The 24,113-nt window shown below is 46.8% G+C and overlaps 1 protein-coding gene across 3 annotated transcripts in view; it reads left to right on the top strand.

Annotated features, from left to right (window-relative positions):
• The window catches only part of tafa5a (TAFA chemokine like family member 5a), a 147,780-nt gene that overhangs the window by 24,070 nt on the left and 99,597 nt on the right, over window positions 1-24,113 (top strand). For 2 of the 3 annotated variants that reach the window (XR_011979055.1, XM_072674022.1), the window contains exon 1: window positions 21,689-22,376. The exons of the other annotated variant lie outside the window; for it this stretch is intronic. Coding sequence is in view for 1 of the 2 variants with exons in the window: in XM_072674022.1 (XP_072530123.1) it covers window positions 22,064-22,376 (313 nt within the window). In the remaining variant the exon portion in view is untranslated. Of the gene's footprint in view, window positions 1-21,688; window positions 22,377-24,113 lie in introns of those variants that run through there. 3 annotated transcript variants of the gene reach the window in all.

The raw sequence follows: 24,113 nt of genomic DNA, 5'->3' as shown, positions 1-24,113 counted from the left end.
TTTAATGACTGGGTGGTATTTCAGAGAAGGGAAAACGCATGAGGTGAATAATAACACTGCACATATGAAATGGAAGTGTGTAACTTCCTTTGAAGCTGGTTTTGCCTCGCTGAGTCGATCCGGACTTCAAAATGACTCTTAATCAAATATTGAGTTTTGTGGACGGAGCGCCTCTGAGACACGGGCAGAATGATCAGCGATTCTTATATGTGTCCTTTTTAAAGGAGCCTCTCAACGGCGCTGATTAAAGGAATCAAAGTAATGAAGCACTTTTAATCACTTTTACACTCTTTACACTCTTTACACCAGCTGAGCTTTACTCTGCGTGCCCTCACAGACCTCGCAGACCCTCGTCCTGCAGCAGAGCTCCTGTCTCTGACGAGAGACAAAGGACACTGAAGAAGAGCTCAGCTGTGCAGAGATGAAGTAGGAAAACTGACCTGTTTGTTTGAGTCCTGCACACACACACACACACACTCTCTTTCACTCCCACACACACTCCCACACACACTCTCACACACACTGAGAGTAAAGATTGGGCATTTGAGCAGCGCTGCGTGCTCGGTGTCAGTGAGTGAGTGATGGAGGGCTGTGTCATGGTGATGCATGTGTGCTGGGCCTGCGTTTGGACAGATGATGTGATGGATGTCTAATGCGGTACATTGAGCTCATCAGCTGCCCCACATCAGCCTACAGTGACCAATACAGAGAGAGAGAGAGAGAGAGAGAGAGAGAGAGAGAGAGAGAGAGAGAGAGAGAGAGAAATGAGGAGATAATAGAGAGAGTAGGGATGAGAAGCCTGAGAGAAACGGGGGGGAGAGAGAGAGAGAGAGAGAGAGAGAGAGAGAGAGAGAGAGAGAGAGAGGGAGAGAGAAAGTGTAAGAGAGAGAAATGATGAGATAATAGAGAGAGTAGGGATGAGAAGCCTGAGAGAAACAAGGGGGGGAGCAAGAGAGGGAGAGACCCTGAGAGAAATAGTGAAGAGAAAGGGAGAGAGAGAACAGTGAGATGATTGGGAGAGAGAGAGTGAGATAGAAAAAGGGTGAGAAGATAGTGAGAGAAAGAGAGAGAGAGAGAGAGAGAGAGAGAGAGAGAGAGAGAGAGAGAGAGAGAAAGAGAAAGTGTGAGAGAGAGTAAGAGAGAGAGAGAGAGAGAGAGAGAGAGAGAGAGAGAAAGAGAAAGTGTGAGAGAGAGTAAGAGAGAGAGAGAGAGAGAGAGAGAGAGAGAGAAAGAGAGAGAGTAAGAGAGAAAGAGAGAGAGTGTGTGAGAGAGAGAGAGACCCTGAGAGAAATAGTAAAGAGAAAGAGAGAGAGAGAGAGAGAGAGAAAGAGAAAGGGTGAGAGAGAGTAAGAGAGAGAGAGAGAGACCCTGAGAGAAATAGTAAAGAGAAAGAGAGAGAGAGAGAGAGAGAGAGAGAGAGAGAGAAAGAGTGAGAGAGAGAGAGTAAGAGAGAAAGAGAGAGAGAGAGAGGAGACAGATAAAGAGAGAGAGTGAGAGAGAGAAAGAGAGCGAGAGAGGAAACATCAAGAAGGAGAGTGAGAGAGGGACAGAGGGAGAGAGAGAGATGGAAAGCGAAAGGGAGAAAGCGAGAGAATATTGAGACGACAGGGAGAGAGGGGACTTTTTGTGGGGGGGGGATGTGAGAGATGTTAAAAGAGAAAGAGAGACACTGAGAGAGAGAAAAAGAGAAAAGGAGGAAATAGAGAAAGTAGGGCCTGAGAGAAACTGGGCGGGGGTGGGGGGGTGAAGAGTGGGTGAGAGAGAGGGTGGGAGATAAAGGGGGAAATCATAGGAGCTCATTGTGAGCGAAGCTGCCGGAAATGAAGCCTGAAGGTATTTATTCAGCTGGAGCAGTGTAATTCCAGCTGATACATTTATACATGTGAAACACAGCTTTGTTAAGCCTGGCTGGCAGCTTCTTGTAAAGCTAAATCTCTGCCTTCCCCTTCTCTCCCTCTCCCTCTCCCTCTTCTCCTCTTCTCCTCTTCCCAAAGCTGGAGTGATGGAGCACTCCAGTGACAGTAGCATGTGAATTATACGAGGGCCACTTTGGGGTGGAAATACTCATTACACTACAACAACAGGGATCTTGTTAAAGCGTGTTTTATGACATCGCCGGGAAAATTAATACAACATAGCCGCTTTAATAGAATCTCAGCAGAGTGGTTTCACTGCCCTGTCTCCTGCAGCTTTCTGCAGCATCCCTGACATCAGAACCAGGGGGAAGGAACCTCACAGTAACTACATGCATCTCCCACACGGGCCTGAGCCCGAGCGCAGCAGCGGCCGACAAGCAACATCGCTGTGCCGTTGTTCTTGTTTCATATGCATGCGCTTCTCATGATATGGAAATAAGGTGTTTCTATTCGGGATGAAAAATGTACAGGGTTTGTTCTGGGTTGCGACTTCCTGTTCTAATACATCTCCAATAACCAAGCCATTCGTTATACACACTGCACAGGGTTCTTCGAGCGATGCCGTAGAAGAACCACAGTGCAGTGTGAAGAACCTTTTAATACATTTAAAGAACCGTGGCTTGATTTAAGGGTTCTTTACGTATTGAACACACAGAACCCTAGATTTATTATTCACTTATCCACCTTAGTAAATACCACTTATGAATTATTTGGCAACCGTTTAGATGTGGAGTCCCACAGGGTTCTGGGTTAGGGTTGGGAAAAAGTTTGTCACAGTGTGAAGGACCTTTCACAGCCCCTGGGAACCCATTCCCAGCTATGGTCTTGCATCAGGACCGCCCATCCATCCTGGCATCCAGCCGGTACATTCGACAGGCACCTCTCGCTCAGAGGTGCAGCCATGTTAGCCTTATGACAGGTCAGGGGTATTCTGAAGTCAACCGGACCTACAGTTAGGACCACCTACTCCACATGGAGAGGAGAACAGTGCTGGTGAAAGTAGGCCTTATTAGACTTGGGAGGAGCCTTGTAAGACATACTGTGTACATTTACATTGAGGGCCCTGAGCATGGGCATGGGCATGAAAATGAAGCCCATGTTGCTCCCCCCTCCTCTACCTCTTCCATTGTTCTGCACTACCTTTCTTAGACTGCTAACATCTTAACTGTCATTGTCATGGGCCAGGCCGAGCTCTCGCCCCTATAGGCGTTGCCCAGCACCTGTAGCCTGCATTCAGCCTGCATTCAGCTAACCAACCCCGAAGATCAGTGACAGTGTAATTACTTCATTTGTCAACGTCAGGACAGCCTCTTACCCAGGAACCATTAGCCATGTGTTTTCCATGACAGCGCTTCCCATGTGCAGTGCGAAGTCTTCACTTCTTACAGCGTCCTACATCCTATCCTATCCTACCCTAACCTGAGCAGCTTCTCGATAATTCACTTGATTAGCGAGCTCGCTTTCGCTGGGGTCTTTAAAAAATATTCGCGCAGCAGAATATTATTACACACAAACAGCACGTTTCACATGGCACGAAGCCAACAAAACAAAAAAAACACCAGAAAAATGTGGACGGAGAAGTAGTTCAAAAGAACACGCAAGGCCTCGGAAGTCATTAATATTAATGAGGCCTGTTTTGACATCTGTTGTCATCAGTGTGAGTTGGGTGGAGATCAGAATATGGCTGTTATTCTCTGCTAATCCCTTCCTACACAGAGGACAGATGTCAGAATGGTAATTAACAAATCCTCCGGCACTGTTGTGGAATATCTTAAGATTCTCTGTGCAGGACTGAGCAGCATTGTATCTACCGCCCTGCTTAATATGTAAAGTCATGTCAGGCAAAAAAAAAAAAAAAAGTGAGAGAGAAAAAGAGAGAGAGAGAGAGAGAGAGAGAGAGGGAGAGAAGGAGAACAACCAAATAATGAACAGGGACCTTGAGAGAGGCGGAAATAGAATTTCTGGGCTTGATCGCTGCCACCGACAGGCTTTTGTGCCTGATTTGTGATTTCCATAACAAGGTGAAGGATGTTTGCTGCATATTTGCAAGGCGAGGCGGGGAAGAAAGGGGTGCATGCTGTTTAAAATAGGTGTAGGAGCATCTCATGACATGGAGCAGTCTTTTAGGTATGCTATTGTTAGCGATATTAAAGACTAAAAGAGTTAACAATGAATGAAAGGCGGCGGTTAGCACAATCCTTTTCACTTTCCTGATCCCTTTGAGAGACATGGCGCCACCGGTAAACCTCAGTGCACAGGTTTTATTTAAATTATCATCGTCAGTCGGTAATTTGTCGTGGAGATATTTCATAAAGTGCATTAAACTCCTCAGGCTTTGCCTGAAAAGATGAGTGTTGGGAGCTCTGAGTGGCTCAGCGGTCTGTTGAACTGTCACGCAATTCCAATCCCGAGCAATGCCGCTTTGCCATCAGCAGTCGGAATCAGAGAGGGCACAATTGGCCGTTCTCTCTCCAGGTGGGTAGATGGCGCTGTCTCCTCCGGTCTAAAAGCGATGTTGGCCGTCTGTTAGCTGGTGCGGTGGAGCTGGGGACCATGTATCAGAGGAGTCCTTACCCACCTAGAGTCTGTGCTGTTTTCATGGCATGGTCTAGTGCCCCCTATAGGTGATTATAAAAGGCACCTATGAGGGCTATTCTAATACAAATACACTGATCGACATATTAGACAGCGAGTGAACTGTCAGTTCTTGAAGGTAATGTGTTAAAAGCAGGAGATGGGCAAGTATAAGAAACTGTATCTCAGGTGGTTGCTATGGTGTTGCTAAGTGGTTTCTAGGTGATTGCCATGGTGTTGCCATTGGCAAGTGCTTGCTATGGTATAAGACTAATTGTGCCCTCTCTGATTCCGACTGCTGATGGCAAAGCGGCATGGCTCGGGATTCGAACTCAGGATTGCGTGACGGTGCAGTTCAGACCGCTGAGCCACTCAGAGCTCCCAACACTCATCTTTTTTCAGGCAAAGCCTGAGGAGTTTAATGCACTTTGCAAAATATCTCTACGACAAATTACCGACTGACGATGATCATTTAAATAAAACCTGCGCACTGAGGGTTACCGGCGACGGCATGGCTCTCTAAGGGATCAGGAAAGTGAATAGGATTGTGCTAACCGGCGCCTTTCATTCATTGTTAGCTCTTTTAGTCTAATAGGTGATTGCTACTGCACTGGTAGGGTGTTGCGAAGTGGTTGCTATGGTACCCCAGTGTGGTTGGTTGGGTGTTTCCTAGTTATTTTACATAATTTGTATAATCATTACACTGCATTCATTCCTATGCATGAAACCAAAAAGCCTTTGTGGGTGAAGCCCTCTCCTGTGTGGAGAAGGGAATGGGGTGATGGATGGGGTGAGGGGGCACAGCACATGTAGCTGTATGAAGTGAATCGAATGCATCATCTGATGCAAAATGAGCTGAAACAAACAATTGCCCAGGAGCACCGCGGGGGCATAAAGATGCTCTCCTGAGGGAGCGGACGGCTTGATAACTCGAAGGCATTTTCTTCTGCGCGGTGAAAAAAAAAATAATAATAATAAAGGGGGGGTTGAGCCACTAATCTAATGCACACATTATTCAGCCTGCATCTATTAAAGGAAAGCTCTGTGAGATTTATCGCCCAGGTTTAACAGTATGGTAAAATAGCGCATTAAGCAGATGATATCACAGTGTATGAAATGATTATGCACGCTTGCAGAAAAAGTGGAGGAGGCCAGCTTAATTAAATGCAAGGTCTTGGTTATACATCACTGGTTCTCCCGCACACTCCACTTAACCGAACTGCCTGTTATTTTTAAAAGCAAAGAGCTGAGCTGCAGCCTTTTTTTTTCTTCCACACACACAACTCTCCTCTTCGCCATGGCACTTCTTTTAGAAGAGGAGGGGGGAGCGAGCTGGGGGGGAGGGGGGCGGTTGGTGGGGACGCCAGGCCAAAATTATGCTACAATTTTCTGCTTTTCTACTTTGTGCACAGGGCGTGCCAGCGGGAACCCTAAGTGCATCACCTTGGGAAAACACTCTGAGAAATGGCCGGTTTAGCCCTGGCCCTCTTTTTTTTTTTTGCTTGGGAACCGCTGTACCTCTGGGCCGCGGAGCAACCGTGGAGCAGTCGGAATGGGAAAGCTTAGGTGGGCTGTTAATTGACTGGCCGTGCGGCAGGTCACCTCTCGGGCTGACTGGGCGACCTCACGTTTTTCAAGGACGTTCCAGGAAGGGAACAATGCTCTCTCGCCAATCCAATTAAAGGAGCGTGGACTGTGGCGAGTGACAGCGCTTTCGCCGAGGACCGGAGGTCATAAAACGAGGGAGGAAAAATAAATCGCCGCGGAGATGAAATCACTGTCTGCTTCTGTCTGCTCAGCGGTGCTGTCCTTCGGTCCGATTGCTCCTCGCTGAAAGGAGCAAGTGACTCTGACATCACACACTTGAAACAATCCCCATTCATCCTCGGCAGTAAGCACCCTCCCTGGGATAATTCAGCCGGAATCAAATGCTCACACACTTTTACCATTCCGGTCCTGTGGGCCTCCGTAGCTTTTTATTTAACAGCACTGGTTCTTGTAAAGTGGAAGCTAGGGAGAAGTACAGAGGTTATTGCTGGAAATGCCTTACATCAGCTCAAGGGTAAAGTAGCTAGGAGGAACGATGAGTCGTATGTGCTCAGTCATGTATGCTGGTGTGTGTTTTTAACCATGCACAGTCAGTCCCGACTCACAGCCATCGCAGGACGAGGGAAGAGCTGTGTGGTTTCAATCTGCTGGGGATTTGTCGCAGGAGGCATCTCTGTCGCTGCTGTTATTTTCCTTCTTGCAGCGATAGGATTCTTGTGGAGCGGCAGGCCCGATTGTGTTGCCCCCTGTTCTGTCCCGCTCTCCTTGCCTGGCATAATCGAGTTAGAGTGTACATTCTAAAGCGTGCCAAAGTGGAATCTTGCAGCTGCTGAATAATGTAACGAAATTGCTCCTTTGGCATGTTGCAGAAACCTGGTAGTAGGTGAAGTAATTCAAAGAATGCATCTGAAAAGACCTCTGTCAGAGAATCCCAGAAAATAAAAAGAAAACATTATGTGGCCAGGTGGTTGCTATGGTATCCCAGATGGTTGCTATGGTTTTGCTAAGGGTTTGCAGGGTGGTTGCTATTTTTTTATGTTGGTAAGTGGCTGCTATTGTTGGTTGCTATTAAAACAAAATGGTGTAAAAAAAATGGTGTTGTCAGGTGGTTACTATGGTATCCAAGGTAGTTGCTATGGTTTTCCTAAGGATTTGCAAGGTTGGTGCTATTGCGATACAAGGTGGTTGCTTTGGTGTTGGTAAGTGGCTGCTATAGTTGGTTGCTACTAAAGTAATTCAAAAAATGCATCTGAAAAGATCTCTGTCAGAGAATCCCAGAAAACATAACAAATGGTGTTGTCAGGTGGTTGCTATGGTGTCCCATGTCGTTGCAATGATTTTGCAAGGCAGGCATTATTGTGATACTAGATGGTTTCTATAGTAGTTACTAGGTGGTTGCCATGGTATCCCAGGTGGCTGCTATGGTTTTGCTAAAGGTTTGCAAGGTTGGTGCTATTGTGATACTAGGTGGTTGCTATAGTGTTGCTAGTTTGTTGCCATGGTGTTGTCAAGTGCTTGCTACGGTATCCCAGGTGGTTGCTTTGTTTTTGCTAAAAAGTGTTTGCAAGGCAGTTGCTATTGTGATAAAATGTAGTTGCTATGCTGTTGCCAAGTGTTTGCTAGGTGATTGCTTTGGGGTTGTCAAGTGCTTGCTACGGTATCCTAGGTGGTTGTATCCCAAGTGTTTGCAAGACTGTGTTTTAGTGATACTAGGTGGTTGAACACTAGTTGGAGTTGCTAAGTGTTTTATAGTTGGTTGCTACTCCACTGGTAGGGTGTTGCCAAGTGGTTGCTATGCAGATCCCTAAGGAATGCACCTGAAAAGCCTTCTCCCAGACAATCCCAGCAAAAAAAACAACAAATCTGATAAGATTGTAGGTTTGCATGCTTCTCATTTGGCAAACTTTCCGCCACCGGAGACTTGACCTTTCACAAAACTTGCTGTCAATTATTGATGCTCGGAATAGACCTGCTTTTCTTCCATTCAATTTACATTCGGTCTGCCTCAAGTGTTGCCTGTACAGCACCCAAGATGTGGAACTCAGGATGTGGAGGCTGCCCAAGCACTTCACCATGGGAGATTTTGTTCAAGTCAATACGGAGCTTTTTATGTCAGTCTCAGTGCATTCCTCTCCATTACCCATAACGCCACTATGGGCTTAGTGTACTCTAAAAGAGCGTTGGCACAAAATGTGCTGGAATAATTTATAGTTAAAAAATATTCAAGCCAGCATTCGGCCCGCTCCTCGCAGACAGTTTGTCTTGTTGCTTTGTGTACCCAGATAAGCAACATCACAATACAACCGCACTAACAGTACTTACCGCGCTTGGGCAACGCTGGCATCGGCGGATATCGTCGCGAGCCTACGTTTCCCTCCGACTACCTCTGTAGAAATAACACTCGCCTCCCCCGACAAGCCAGCAGAGCCACCCTGCCGTGCCATCAAGCTGATTACAGACAGAGGCCCTAACCTAAACAGTGTGAGCATCCTTACAAAGCATGTCCCTCAACGGTGCCTAATTTTAGCACAGGCAGCTTTAGTCGAAGGTATTAGCCATGGGATTCTATTAGAAGAGCAGTTATGCCAGCTGGGCAGCAGGTTCCCTTTGACGCCACGCGTAGCCCCTGCCACATGCCACATGCTAATCCTCTTTGCCTTTCTACTCTTCTACTTCTCACCGATTTACCGGCACCCGTAAAGAAAGAGGCACCATTTTTAACGCCGCCACATCCTGAGAATTTCTGGCAACAAACAGGTCCCAGGCTAATGCGTCCAGCCGAGCAGCTTAAACATCCGCCGCGCTAATTGCCGTCACAGAAATCACCTGCTGTCAAAAGACAGATTTTGATGCGACTGGAATAGAGAGGGAAATGGGTGCCAAGGCTCAATTATGATCCTCCCTTTCATTTCCACGCTGAGTGGCACGGCTTAGAGTCTTCCGGGATCGTTCCCGGCGTTGCCAGCGCCGCAGGGGTCTGGGGGTTTACGGCTCGCTTCGAGAATTGCCCGATGCGCTCGGCGTAGGGATGTCGGAGAGGTAGCAAAGATAGGTCTGCTGGGAGAAGAATACAGGAGAAGGATACAGCGTGTCTTATTTGACCAATTGCGCAAGCAAAGGTTTAGATGTCGATACAAATTGCATGCCATGTTTTTGCACCCCTATTGCTATGACTGCTAATATGCCATCGGATCGCAGTTGCATAACTCTCATGTTGTAGGTCAGTCAGACGGCACACAATGAAATGTACTAGCTCTTAGTTAATCAGTGTCTTGCCCCGAGGCAAAAACAGCTCTGCTCTTCACCGGCACATCTCGAGCTATTTCCTTGAACCCCTGGTACGCGGCTCTTTCCTGCACACTAATGACTGCCCTCTCCCACGGATAGCCACAATGTCATTACAACAGCACTGAATGTACTGAGATGACTGCACTGCCTCCCAAAGCCATGCTGTGCCAGACTGGGGCTATTACAGTTTTCCTCTTGACAAGATTTCACGTCTGCTGCCCGGTACCTTGGCCTTCGCAATCCTTTGATGTGGGCAGACCGCAGCGTCCCCGCGGACGGCCAGGCTGGTTCCCTTCTCCAGGGTGCTTCTGATCCCTCGGCCCCGGATGCCACTGCCCTGGCCCTGATAAAGGCCCAGCGTGAACCTCCTAGGATGCACCTGGCCTTGTGTTGATAAAGGACTGTGCGGGATATCTCAGCATGCTGCGGAAGAAGGCTGTGGCAAAGAGGACGATGACATTGAGTAAATACGGCCAGTCTGGCAGCCTTGATGTGTCCCATCAGTTCCGGACCCTTCCCTTAAAGGATGGGCTTCAGCCGACCCCCTCCAAGCTCCTCCAAAATTAGACCGCTAGGATTGATTACATGCTCTTTTGAGTCCAGCTGAGAGCAGGGAGTGGTGGGCCTGGGCTTTTTTTTTATCGAATCCTTCAAGCCCATCCCTGTCCTGCCACAGGATCTTCATCAAAGTCATTCATTTGAGCACCTCCCACCCCACCTTCTTCTTCTGATTGCGATCTGCTTCATCATCATGCTCAACTCTCAGGAGCTCCTGCCAGAGCGATATTGCAGGAGTTACCTTACATCGATTAACTCACCTGCCAGCGCTGGCCTTCATCCCCCAGACACTGCATGCACAGGCCTGGGGAGGCGGGGAATGGAGAGAGAGAAAGGAAGAGAGGAAGAGGCTGCTTATGGATGAAACATTATCTAACCCCCTCTAAGATCAGCCTGGCCCTCGGGTCTATGTAAGACACAGTTCCCGATGACTTTAAAAGGAATACATTGGTTGAAAAATCAAATTTCTGCAATTTTTCACTTGATCCAAATGTGGTTGATCAAGCGAGGCATGTTTGCTGTCCAGAGTTCGCTTCTGACATTTTGGACTACTGATAAGTGGCCACCCCACCGAGAGGCCTCATGCAATCTGCATGCCTAAATCATCACTCACTCGCCTCGAACCACACCGAGTTGTTAAATAACCTTGCATGGTTCCTGACACCACATGCCACACCGTCCCTCTCAAAAATAGACAGAAGTGAGTGTCTATTGGCATGCTGCCGCTGTTTTTAGCAGCTCAGTGTACTTCTGTCCATTGTTTGAAGCCGTAATTACGTACCTGCAGAGCGACCCGCTCTCTTAACCTCATTGGTCACGCATCCGAGGCACCGCATCCCTGTGAGTAAGGGCAGAATGAAGGCCAGAACTGTGCATCAGGCATGGGTGAGAGTTAGAGGGGTGGAGGGGTGTGATCCATAACTCTGTACCCGCAGTTCAGACAACTCAGTATTTATGGTCTACAAATTATGCACAAGCAGACGGAGCAGTGCTAAACGCATGTAAATATTTCCCCAGCAAAAGAGTCGGCCATAGTGACAGGATAAATTACATTCGCTGATATTTACAGACGGGAATAGTGAGAGTGTTACTGGGGGAAAAAACAAAACAAAAAAACACAAAACTAAAAATGCCTGAGGCAGTTACAAAGAACTGAATGGCAAAGCAGATCTCAGCACTGCTTCCACTTATGTTATCTGCTAAGGACGAGATCTCGATGGCCTGGTAACACATCCTGACAAGCTACAATTACCCCATACCTTATAAATATACACACCTAACAACAGCATAATGAATGTTTTAGGTGTATCACTGACAGCTCATTTACAATGCTCCATATTGTCAATAGCAAGTTGAAAATGCAGAGCTGGCCTTTCCATTTCATGACGATTGGGCTGACAGAGATTTGGTTAGCACTTAATTTTATTTTAGAATTTATTTTAAGGATTTATATTTGATTATTGTAACTTCCTCAGGTCTTGACCTTTGTTCAGGAAGCCCAAACTAGACCCTGAATGATTTACTGACTATATACTGTATCAGTTTTACTCATCCTGACCCACAACGACCAGCATTATCAGATCATATTAGTGAATAGGTGGCAGCCTATATATATATATATATATATACATATATATATAGGCAGTATCAAATGGGGTGGGGCAGCGTGTGGTCGTCCAGTTCAAGCTTGTGCTCATGATAGCGTTCAGGGATTGTTGGTTAATGGGATGGGCACCCCATCATTAAATTCCCAATAAGGGGAGAGACGAGCGTCCCCAACCGAGTGCCGACCGCCGCTGCTCTAGACGCCTCCTCTCCTGTCACCTCCTCTCCTGTCACCTCAATGTGGTTCCAACGCGAAAGCCGGGATACAGCCCTATCCAATAACGTTTCCTAACATTGCTCTTTAATTATAAACATAAAAAGTCAACTTTCAAAGTCAAATTTCAGCACCATGCTATCTAGAACAACGGTTCTAGATTCCTGTCCTGGAGGGCTGGATTCCTGCATAGTTAAATGAAAAAAAAAACGAACTCAACTGTTAATTGCTTGGTTTAGTAGGTCTGTTAGAGCAGTGAATTCTGCAAACCATGCTGGACTCTAGCACCCGTTGCCCACCCCTGATCTAGAACCTACAGGAATCGAATGCTGCCAATTCTATACCAATATGAGGTGAATGTAGATGCTAAAATATGCTCAGTCATTCTTTCATTTAGAGTGTCAAAAACCATTCGTCTACAACAGCATATTCCAGCTTGTGGTAGGCTCATCCTCCATGCGCTGGACCATGCGGTGGAGTTTGCGGTTCTCCAGAAGGTCAGGGTCTGGTTAAGTTGGTCTGAGGCCAGTAAGGTGCCCACATCCCAGCACAAATGGAGCTAATGCTCTGCTCCTCCACTGCACTCCTGGCAGCCCTTAGAACTGCTCTAAAACCACCAGGACAAATCTGCATACAAATGTCCTTTTCAAAAGGAAGTTCACACATCAGCACATTTTCTCCCCCCCACTCTCTCACTCACTCACTCACTCACTCCCTCGCTCTCTCTTTTTTTTACGATTCCTTCTCATAAATAAATAAATCAATAAATACACATACGCCCCAAAACAGAGAGGATGTGCATTTGCGGCTTGTAAAAAAAAGGAAACCATCGGGCTGAATATGTAAATTGCTGTAGCTCTGTGAGAACAGACTGGAATGATCTGGAAGGATCTCCAATGGTCTTCTGTCAGCTTTAGATGCAAGCATATGACTTTTCCGGCCTCTGGACGCTTGAGGATGCAGCCAGAAGCGTCTTTATTTTCGTTATCCTTGTTACAAGCCAGAGTTCCTTTGGTTAAGCATCACCGGCGTCTGAGGAGTGTGTGCGGAGTGTATTAAGAGGACAACATGATGCACCCGTTGACTCTTCTGTGCTTACCCGAACGACAGGAACACCCATTTGTGCCCTTGGCCCGCTGGGGAGATGATTACCAGAGGAAGTGGGGTAGGCAGCGGGGAGCTAACGCGATGAATATCTTTGGAAAACCGGCTCTCGCCAACACTTCATTGGGAGTCGGAAATGGGCGACCTTGGGGGCTTCCGGACTCTCGATTCTGGGAGTCGCAGACTGGAGATCTGGGTTGTAAATCCTCTCCAGTAGATACGAGGCAAGAGGCACTTCCAGGCCTCAAAAATACATGAAATCCTCCACCCTGCTCATCAGAATGTGCAGGAGACTGTTTTTTGCCCCCCTCGTCTTCCTCAAAGGACAACACCAGCAATAACCTAGAAGCATCCGGATGACTTTTACAGTGACTTACAGCAATTTGCTCTTCATTTTCTCTCTCTCTCTCTCTCTCTCTCTCTCTCTCGCTTGCTTACACACAGACCCATAGGATATACAAGCAAGCTCTCAGCCTGCTTTGCATTCCGCAATGTCCCTTCAGGGAACCCGAGCAAGCCATTTTGGTTGGATGTTGTTTTTCACAGGTTTATTCGCTGAGGCCCATCAGACCCCAGCATCTGGGAGAAGATGGCTTATCAGTGGCACTTCAGCAAAGACCTGACAACTTAAACTGAAGGCAACATGTTTATTGAGTAATTGAAACTGAGCAATGCGGGTATGAATTCAATGCAGCTGTCAATCAGGCGGGCCTGGTGATGGAGTCGGTGACAGCGGCGTGGCCTGCCTGATGTCGCTGTGAAATTACAAATCAACAGCATGTTATCCAGAGCGTATAACCAGCCTGGCCCCGCCGACTGTCTCCACGCAAACAGTTGGCATTCACTTGAGCGAGAATAGAGCCTCTGAATCCAATAATCAGCCTTTTTTCAATAGCAGGGTGTTTTTTATTTTTTACATCCCCTCCTGCTATGTATACGGAGAGGCGTGTTGAGGGGAATGCAGGGTATGCTAATGGAAGAGGCGCGAGGCGAGTGCTCCCTGGTTCTTATCCCTTGTTAGCCGCCGCTGCTGCATTTTCATGATCTTAACCCACCCCCAAAGCCCCCCAACATCACTGCACACTTTGTTGATAGAGAAGACAGAGGTTTTGAAATTTAGTTATTTATTTTATTTATTTTTATTTATCTATTTGCAAAATGACTTTTTCGCCTCATTCTCGTGTGATAGCCTGCAGCACTATGCATAATGTATGGGGTACAGAGATGAGGTATTTGGGACCAATCCTTATCTTTCCTCAGACTGTAATACCATGTGTTGCTGCATGCCCAGCTCTCTCTCTCTCTCTCTCTCTCTCTCTCTCTCTCGAGGAAAGCCATTTGAATGCTTTCACTCGTGCAGAACCTATTGCGTCTTCGCCGGCGCAGCAGGCAGGGAGCCATCTTATCATGCACATCAGCGAATCCCCATGTTTCCTCTTCTCCGATTTACATAGTGATATTTTAGCTCTTTTGTCTTGTTTAAATGTTTCCCCCTGCTCGTCCTCGCCGCCTTACCACCAGCTGCTTTGCATGCAACGGGGTGGATGGGTGCTGGAGGGGGCATGTACCGTTACCATGAGGGTGAGAATATGGATTTCCTTTTTTTCTCCTCCCCTCTTTAATCCCCTGCCTCAGTGCTTTCCTACAGAGCGTCTGTATATCGGCCCATCTCATGGCCCTTGTCGGCGTGATCACATGCACACAGCATTTCCAATGCAAACAACATTACACACTAGTGACGTTTGTGGAGACTGTATGGAAGAGCCCCAGCACGTCTTCTTAAGTTCTCCCGTTATCTTCTTTATTAATCCACCAGTTCCACTTCAGATAGCGACACTGTTCCAGCTCACATCCGTCCTGTGTGTCCACATCTCGAACAGTATGCTTCTGATGTGCAGAAATGTGTCCGTAAACTTTTCGGAACCCAAGTGGCTCGGAGTCAATTGAGCTATCTCCGGGTGGGTAGGTGGCACTGTTAGCTGGTGCGGGGAAGCCGGGGACCCGGTGCTTTCCTCTGAGGTCGTTGGCTGCCTGCCGATGTTTGAAAAGAGGTGGTGTCTGTTCACAGGTATCGGAGGAGTTGTGTGTTTAGGCTTTACCCTCCTAGTGTTGGGAGCATTGCTACATTTCCATTTCCATTTAAGACATTTAGCAGACGCTCTTCTCCAGAGCGACTTACAAAAGAGCTTTACTGAAGACAAACGTTAATCTTAGACTCTACTAAACACAGGTCAATATGAAGTCCATAGTACTCTTCTCTTTGCCTGAGTACTCTGAGAAGAGGAGGGTCTTCAGTCTGGGTTTGAAGACAGCGAGCGTTGGACTCTGCTGTTCGGACACCCAGGGAAAGTTCGTTCCACCACTATATATATATATATATATATATATATATATATATATATAATCCATATATATATGGATAATTTAGGATTTATGGAGTTGGAGCTGATTAATGAGACCATATGTTAATGAACCTTTTAGGATGTGTTTTTCCTTGATGTACAGCAGGCCTATGTGCAGAGGAATGATATACAAATCAGTTGGAATGATCTGGAGAAGGATCTGATGTTTTTTTCTGGGGGGGGGTCCTCTTTGGGGCTCATTTCTCAGTTTCTAGATCTATTATAAAGCCCTCATTCCTCCTCTCGCCTGCGTTGTGCCTTTCTGACCATATGTGACCGATCTCTTATAGTTATAATATAAGCTTAAATACAGCATAACCCTCTCTCTGTCTATAGGTCCTTTTATATCCATCATTAATATTCCTTACCCAAATTAAGACAGTTCCTAGATACAGTAATCCATCCGTCATATCCTGCCATGACTCAGCCTTTTCTCATTGACTCTAGTTGAAACTGCTAACGGCAGAATCAACCTATTAGCATTATTTTATTTTATTACGGGCACAGTACGCCTGTAATAAGCCAATACTGCTCCATCACAACGCTGATTACACATAACGAGCTGCGAACCTGCACGCCCGCTACTTTCAGTTTCACAAAGCTTGCCCTATCAAACGCTGGTGCAGAGATGTTAGCCTAAAGAGGCCTTGCTGTAATAAGCTCTGAGGCTGAATATTATGATGTGCACTGAATAATAAATAATGGCATAAAACTTGGAACATGATTAAACACCACGGTCAAAGTGCTGAATAAACAGTGAGATGAAAGGAGCATGAAAGCTCAAATTTCACAGCTATACGTCGGCACATTTGCGGACGCTTTCTTACGGGATGGCCTTTAGGATCATTTCTAGGGTTGGAGCTGATTAATGAGACCATATGTTTGATTCTTTTTAAGATGTGGTTTTCCTCGATGTACGCAGAGGAATGACATGCAAATCAGTCGGAATGATCTGGAAAAGGATCTGAGGTTGTTTTTTTTGGGGGGGATCCTCTTCGGGGCTGATTCCTCAGTTTCTAGATCTATTATAAAGCCCTCATTTCTCCTCTCGCCTGTGTTGTGCCTTTCTGACCATATGTGACAGCTAGGGTAGCCGTATTGTCCAAATTTCATGCTACCGTTAAAAAGCCCCGGAGGTGCTATTATTATTTTTTTTCAACTCGCTTAATGATGATGGCAATGGGATTCCTTCGCAAAAAAAAAATCCACCACAGACGTTTAGGGCTGCGTTTGGCTTTGGTGGACTTTAGCGAGCAGCCTTCTGTCGTCCCTTTGTTTGGGTCTCTGTTCTCTCGGCTAATTTAGAGAAAAGCACAAATAGTCCCACTGTTTATTGCTCAGGGCTCCGAGCAATTTGGAGCAGCTTAATGGGAGCCGATGCAAGTTTAGGAAAGTGCACAGAAGAATGTAGGGGGGCCTGAGTTCCATTTATGTTTCCACGTATTATTGTCTTTGCAGACGTTTTGATTAGCTTGATTTACAAGCGCACCAGCCGAGAGAGGGACTTTAAAGAGCTGCTTTCTGGTTAGGCACCGGCTGGTCTGTTTAAGTGGGTCTGCTAAGTCTGGGGTGATGCATATTTAAATATCTATCATCCACCTTCTCCTCCTCCTCACATTTGACGATGGGATCCGTTTGGAGTGGTGGAACACCACCATCATATATCACCGGTGTTTGCTGCAGACTTACGGAGTTTGTCTTTCATTAAAACTTGCAGAAAAACATCAATCTGCTTTGACTTTTTCCAAGCTAGGCAATCGTTGTTTGAGTAGTTAATGAGGTGCCTACGCAGTGAAAGTAAGGCAAAGATAATGAATATTCAAGTCTGGCGGGAGCTGAAGTAGCGGTAGCTACATAAACACAGTGATTCACTCGTAGTCTGACACTTGTAAATTGGTGACAAATGGGATCAGAACAGGTGAGATCTTTGTCTTGCCAATGGAATGGAAATGATGGATGTGACCAGAAAGGCGTGCTTTAAAGATAAAATAAAAAAAATATGTGCTTAACGTCAGCAAACCCTTCTTTTTTCCAGGCTTGTCACCTGCTCATTAACTTTAACAACATGTGGAGGCCCGTCATGCAAGCCGGGTTTGACAAAATGGCTTTCAAAACTCACTGGCTTGATTGTACGCCGGGCTTCTGGCGCAGACGTGTAGCAGTAAATGGAAAACGAATGAATCGCTGCCACCGAGCTGAGAACGTCTACGGAAAGACAGCGAGCAAATTCTCATAAGAGACTCGTGATCCGGTGACCTGAGACCGTATACAAGAAGAAAACCAGCTTCGGGGTTCCCAAATATTTAGGAGTGAGAAGCACTAATGTCTCTAATGACTCCTGTCTCTCGCTAACTTAAAAACAAACCTGGCGGAGGGAAAGACTTGTGGGAGCCCCGGAGTGAGTTTCGTAATGAAACTCTGACTATTTCGAACAGATCTTTGAAAAGGGGCTCGGCAGAGGAGCGATTCAGCACGAACCCGGCGACACGAAACAACTCTGAAGGCGACATGCTGTTTTCAATTCGGCCGGTGTTGTTCCATCATTTCCATGATTAAGGCATTGTGTTTGGGAACTGAAGAGTTTCTCCATCAGCCTGCTACTGCGGCTGCCTGCTGCCATACCTCGCCCTCCTCTTTCCAAGAGCCTTGGAATGGGAAATCTGAAATGGAGTGCAGGTTTTGGAAAGCAACCAGCCAGTCATTTAGGTTGTGCAGTGGTCAGCGGTGGAAGCTGGAAATGGAAGGGGAAAATAAAGCTTTGGGGATATTAGAGGCTGTCCTGGTCAGAAGACACTGGCAGTAAAACGTCCATTGGCACTGGCTCAGCTTTAGGATAGAGGCTGCTGGTTCTTGTCGCCAAGGATGATGTACTCAACCAGTGAGCTCCAGCCCAGAGCCCGGGGTGTTGTAGTAAATGCTTGTGAATGAACATTGTAAAATGAGAACCTTCTGAAGTCCAGATATAACCAATATGATCTGTTAAGTCCTGTAGGTGAGGTGAGGCCTAAATGAGCATCAGTGAGCCTTAAGAGACCATGACCCTTTCGCCAATTCACCAGTTGTTTTTCCTTGGAGCACTTTTGGTAGGTACTGACCACTGCATACCAGGAGGGAACACCCCACAAGACCTGTCTGATGCTTTGGTGGAGATGTTCTGATGATCCAGTCATTGTCTAGAACCTCACAGTTTGGTTCTTCTTCTCAAAGTGTCTCAGATTCTTACACTTGTCCACCAACCAGGCCCATCACCTTCAAGAACTGATCACTGTTCACCTGCTGCTTGACATGTAGATCCCACTGTAGTGAGTGCACCCACTCAGTGGTGCTAATGTTATGGCTGATGACTGGTCATTAATAGAATAATAATGAGATGACCAGTCAGTTGCCATCCTTCCTTATTTCCTTCCATCCCCCTTTCCCTCCCGGTGATGAAATGTGAGTTCTAGCCCGTGTTTGTGCGGTTCTGCTGGGCTGGCAGCCGGGCTTCCATTGTTCTAATTTGGCATCGGTGCTGACGTGACTGTTCATTGAGGCAGCTTCATTTGGCTGTACATCAGTGTTCAACGGTCTAATGTACAGCCCTCAGTGTGTTGATAGGAATATGTTAGGGGCCCCACGACAGAGCTAGCTCAGGGCCCTGGAAGGCCTTAATATGGCCCTGGGTGTCATTCCCCCGGCAATTTGAATGAAAAGTGCTCCCTGGCAGCTTGCATATATTCAGCATATCTAACGTCGCTCGCACACTTTGCCTACCCCGTGCTGCCATTTCCTGGACAGGTCTCCTTTAATTGCTGTCTGGCAGACTGATGGATCACAGTGGGAGCGAGATGGTATGAGTGCTGTGTTCCAGACACTGCAGGGGAATTAAGCACAGGCTCCTTCATTGTAAACAATGATAACGGGCACCAAATGAGCTGCAATGACCGCAGTATTGTCAATGGCTAGTCTGCTGCAACAGTCCTGCATACAGTTACCCCCTTGTTACTCCCTATTGGAACTGTATACTGCCTGATTGTGACCAGAGTGGGTTGATTTGAGGGGTCAGTTATCTGAGTATTTTATTATTACCCTCATCAATATTATATACCATCACAGCTGTGTAAAAACCTTAAATCCACACACACAGCTTGTCTAGTCTCTGTACTGCCAATAGAGTAGGACTATCTAGAGCATGGGGTGGGCTAGAGGGGGGTATAAAGCCCCCCAGCATTGAGCTGTGGAGCAGTGGAGGAACTGCGTTCTCAGTAATGATGGATGGCACCAATATTTTTGGGATGAGTTGGGGAGTTTTTGGTGGAGGTGATCATCATCCAACATCCTGACCTCACTGACACTGTTGTCTGGTCTGATAAGTGAATTAGGGAAGCACAGAACCAAGGTTCTCCGATAAGCTCCGTCCTCTGCTCTGCTTTTCCTACTGAAACCTGCCTCCTTCATTTTGACAGGCAAATAGTTTACGCTCTCAGGCGGTGACCAGCCACTCAAACACGACTTGCCGCTTGCAGCTAAATTGAGGCAAATGCTGTGTATGAAATTGTACACTTTCACTCTGGATGGCTGACCAGGACAAGGCAGTTCTCCAGATGTATCAGAACCACAGTGTCAGCTGATCAAAGTCTGTCTACACTAGTCTGGACACTGTTCAGTCCAGTGTGTATTGTTATGCACGACTGAAGCCCATCTTCTACAGAGTTCTGACCTTTGCTTGATCCACTTGTACCCATCGTGTGGTCAGAAACTGACCAGTGATGAATGGAAAAGAGGATGGCTGACAAACTGTGCATGCAGATGGACGACAGTCTGCCAGGGTACAATTACATAAATACACTTAGTGGACAAAGGGTGGACCGTATAAAACTCTACGTGAATACAAGGACGGGGAGGTGTTTCTAATAAAGTGGCCAGTGAGTGTAAGCACAGGGGGTGTTTCTAATAAAGTGGCCAGTGAGTGTAAGCTCAGGGGGTGTTTCTAATAAAGTGGCCAGTGAGTGTAAGCTCAGGGGGTGTTTCTAATAAAGTGGCCAGTGAGTGTAAGCTCAGGGGGTGTTTCTAATAAAGTGGCCAGTGAGTGTAAGCACAGGGGGTGTTTCTAATAAAGTGGCCATTGACTGAATGTATATGGGGTGTTTCTAATAAAGTGGCCAGTGAGTGTAAGCACAGGGGGTGTTTCTAATAAAGTGGCCATTGACTGAATGTATATGGGGTGTTTCTAATAAAGTGGCCACTGGATGGAATTACAGGGGATGTTTCTAATAAAGTGGCCAGTGAGTGTAAGCACAGGGGGTGTTTCTAATAAAGTGGCCATTGACTGAAAGTATATGGGGTGTTTCTAATAAAGTGGCCACTGGATGGAATTACAGGGGATGTTTCTAATAAAGTGGCCAGTGAGTGTAAGCACAGGGGGTGTTTCTAATAAAGTGGCCATTGACTGAATGTATATGGGGTGTTTCTAATAAAGTGGCCACTGGATGGAATTACAGGGGATGTTTCTAATATAGTGGCCAGTGAGTGTACGCACAGGGGGTGTTTCTAATAAAGTGGCCAGTGAGTGGAAGCTCAGGGAGGTGTTTCTAATAAAGTGGCCAGTAATTAGACACACAGGGGGTGTTTCTAATAAAGTGGCCAGTGACTGAATGTATATGGGGTGTTTCTAATAAAGTGGCCAGCGATTGGAAGGAAATGAATGTGTTTCTAATATTGTGGCCAGTGAGTGGAAGCTCAGGGAGGTGTTTCTAATAAAGTATCCAGTAATTGGACACACAGGGGGGTGTTTCTAATAAAGTGGCCAGAGACTGAAAGCGTAGGGAAATAAAATGTAGGTGTTTCTGATAAAGTGGCCATTTACTGGAAATACAGGGGGGGGGTGTTAAAAGGTAGGTTGCCATTAAAAATCTGATGTTGTTGGAGATCTGATAACCGAGGTTGTCTCTACAGACTGTGATTCACCAATCAATCCCCTGGAGATACGAGGCTGATCTTGATCAACGCAGGCACCTGCACACATACATTCCATATGTTGCCCCGTTCTGCTGCATTAGACCACTTGGACGTCAGCCTGGCCAGGCGTCCAGGATGCTGTATGGATTTGAGCGCGCGCTGTTAATAAGGGGGTTAGATAACGTGTCAGACACAGGAGGAATAAACAGAGGGCAGCCTGTAAGCGTGGCCTAGCGGCCAATCCGGGCGAAGGGGGCGTGGCTAGTCAGAAAACCGAAATACAGGTGGGGAAAAAAATAAACGGTGGTGGGTTTTGCCTCGGGAGAAGTGTGCTGTTTTTTTTTTTGGAGGATGGGGGGGGGGTGTGTGGAGGGCATCGTGACGTCACCGGCTTGAGGAGAGAAAGTGTCGTCTGTTTCTGCGGCTGCTGAGAAAAAAAAGAGGAGGAGGAGGAGGAGGAGGAGGAGGAAGAGGAGGGAGGGAGGGAGGGGGAAAGGGCTGGAGGACGGAGGCGGAGAAACACGCTCAACTTCTTCATTTGGAGGAGCAGCTCCCACCCGGCAGCAGCAGCGCGCGCGCGTCCCTGCGTTTCTCAGGCGCCGAGGAGGATGGAGGGCTCGCGCTGTTCCCTTTTTTCTTCTTGTTTTTGAAAACACGTTTTTTTTGGCGTGTTTACTAGCTCGTGATCGATGACGTCGGAGGTCGGAGGGGCTGTGAAGTTGCGTGGTGGTCGAACGAGATAAAGCGTGCGCCGGAGGTCTGAGGTCGTAGCACGTGAAGAGTTTGGGTGCAAACAGAAGAAGAGCGCGGCGTGACGGTGCATGCGGCGCTCGTGCATCAGTCAGCCTTAACCAGAGCAGTGCACGAGAGCGAGAGCGAGAGCGGGGAGAAAATGTGGTCGACTCCTGCAACAGCATATGCGCACCCTGCTTTGCGCGAGCGGTTTGGCGACTGAGCAGAGGAAGAGGCAGGGGATCACGCGTGGATTCCTCGTGAAGGCACGCGGGCGGATTTTCTTTGGCGTTTCGCGTGGTGTTGCTCGTCGCCTTCTCCAGCTTTTGCCGCGCGACGGTCGCCTGCATGGGAAGAAGGCGCGCTACTACCGGACAGCGCCGCCTCTGAGCTGCCTGCGCCCCAGCATGCAGCTCCTCAGGGTCGCCTGGGCTTTGGCTGGAGCGGCGCTGTGCTGCGCGCTGCTGCTCCTGCTCCACTCGCGCCTCCTTAAAGAAGGTAGGCTCGTGCGTTTTGCCGTTTGCCGTTGGTGTCCACACTTTTGCACTTTTCCCGTCCGTGCGTAAAAACGCAGCGGTCATGTGGTTCGTGACCGTGCCGGTGCCCATTGTGTGTGTGGATGTGGTCGTGTCCACCTGCAGTGCCAGCAGTGCCAGTGTTTGTCTAGGGTTGCATCTCCAGGGTTGCATTTGCTGCTGCTGCTGCTGCTGCTTTATCCACAGCCATAGCTAAAGGGTGCGTTTCCCTTTGCAATGGAAGCGTAGCGCAGAACCAATCTTCATACAGGCAGACATAATGAATGTTTTTGAGCCGCCCACGTACCTCGCCAGGCTGGATGTGAGGAGGATGCAGTGATTAGAGCAATGTGGAGAAGGGTGGAAACAGCCTGTTTGATTTTTACGCACTTTTACGCACGACAGGAATGCAGAGCACAGCAGCGCCTTCGTTCAGGGAGGAGATGAGTTCATTGTTGCGGGAGATAAAGTGATTTGTGGTCGTGTTCTTCAATAGATGGCACTAGAGTCTAGCTTAAGGGTGACGCCGAGGTCAACCTGTAATTATCTTTTCCTCATTAGTCTTAATTCGTTTTGTCTGACGCTGCCACTCACGTCCTGAGGATCCCAGCTAAATCCAGACCCACACTGAGTTCTGCATTGTTTTTTGGGCGCCCTTGACGTGTCGATGCTTCACGTGATCACGAAGTTAGAGTCAACATTGCATCACTAAGCTTCCTTCTAATGTAGGTTCTTGCATGCCTTATTTCAGCACTGCTTTGGAGAGTTTTAGGACATTCACAGACTATCTGTCCTATCTGTCAGTATATTGAACTGGTACCCCAGTTCTTTCACTGTGCCCAGCATCATAGTAGGCACAGTATCAGAGATAATGGAAAGGTCTCCACATTAAAGCCTCATTGTAAACTGACAACCATGTTGATTATTCTGTATTGGCTCTTGTTTCCATAAGAAATGGCATTTTATATGGTCAGTCATTTAATAAACTTGCCATTGAGACTAGTTTCCAAAGACCACCCACTCTTCTGCCTTTAGTGTTACAAATGGCATCAAATATTGATACTTTGCAAAGTATTGTGTGAAAAATGAGATGCTCCAGTAGCAGAGCAGCACTAGTGCTAAATTACTGCACATTAGGTGACTATATAACCTCACAGCTTCTTCTAGCTAATTTGTTTTGGTGAGATACAGTGTGCAACCACCTAACACATTTAACACCATTTCAGAACTTCAGTGTAGAGTATTTAAAATTATAATATGATAATATATACTCTTTGATATCTAAAAATGGTCCTATAATGGACAAAAAACAGGGGTTATATATATATATGTATATATATATATATATATATATATATATAAATCCTATAACCTAGGAGTACAATTACATCACTGCAAATACAATTACACACATCACCATGTGTAAAAATACATCACTGTAGAAGTTACATCACTAAGAGTGCAATTACACCACTACACACACAATTACATCCATTACTATAAGTAACAAAAAAAAAAAAAAAAAAAAAATATATATATATATCACCCTGAGAAGTATAATTACAGTACTACAAATACAGTTGCATCTCTTAGAATACAATTACGTCCATCAAGAGTAAAATTACATCATTGTGGGTACAGTGACATCACTATGAGTACAATTACAGCAATAAATACAGTTACATCACCACGAGCACAGTCACATCACTGTCAGTACGAC

The sequence above is a fragment of the Salminus brasiliensis genome, chromosome 2, assembly GCF_030463535.1.
Source record: "Salminus brasiliensis chromosome 2, fSalBra1.hap2, whole genome shotgun sequence".
Taxonomy (NCBI): Eukaryota; Metazoa; Chordata; class Actinopteri; order Characiformes; family Bryconidae; genus Salminus; species Salminus brasiliensis.
The sequence above is the reverse complement of the archived record's forward strand: the minus strand, read 5'-3'. Positions and strand labels throughout refer to the sequence as shown.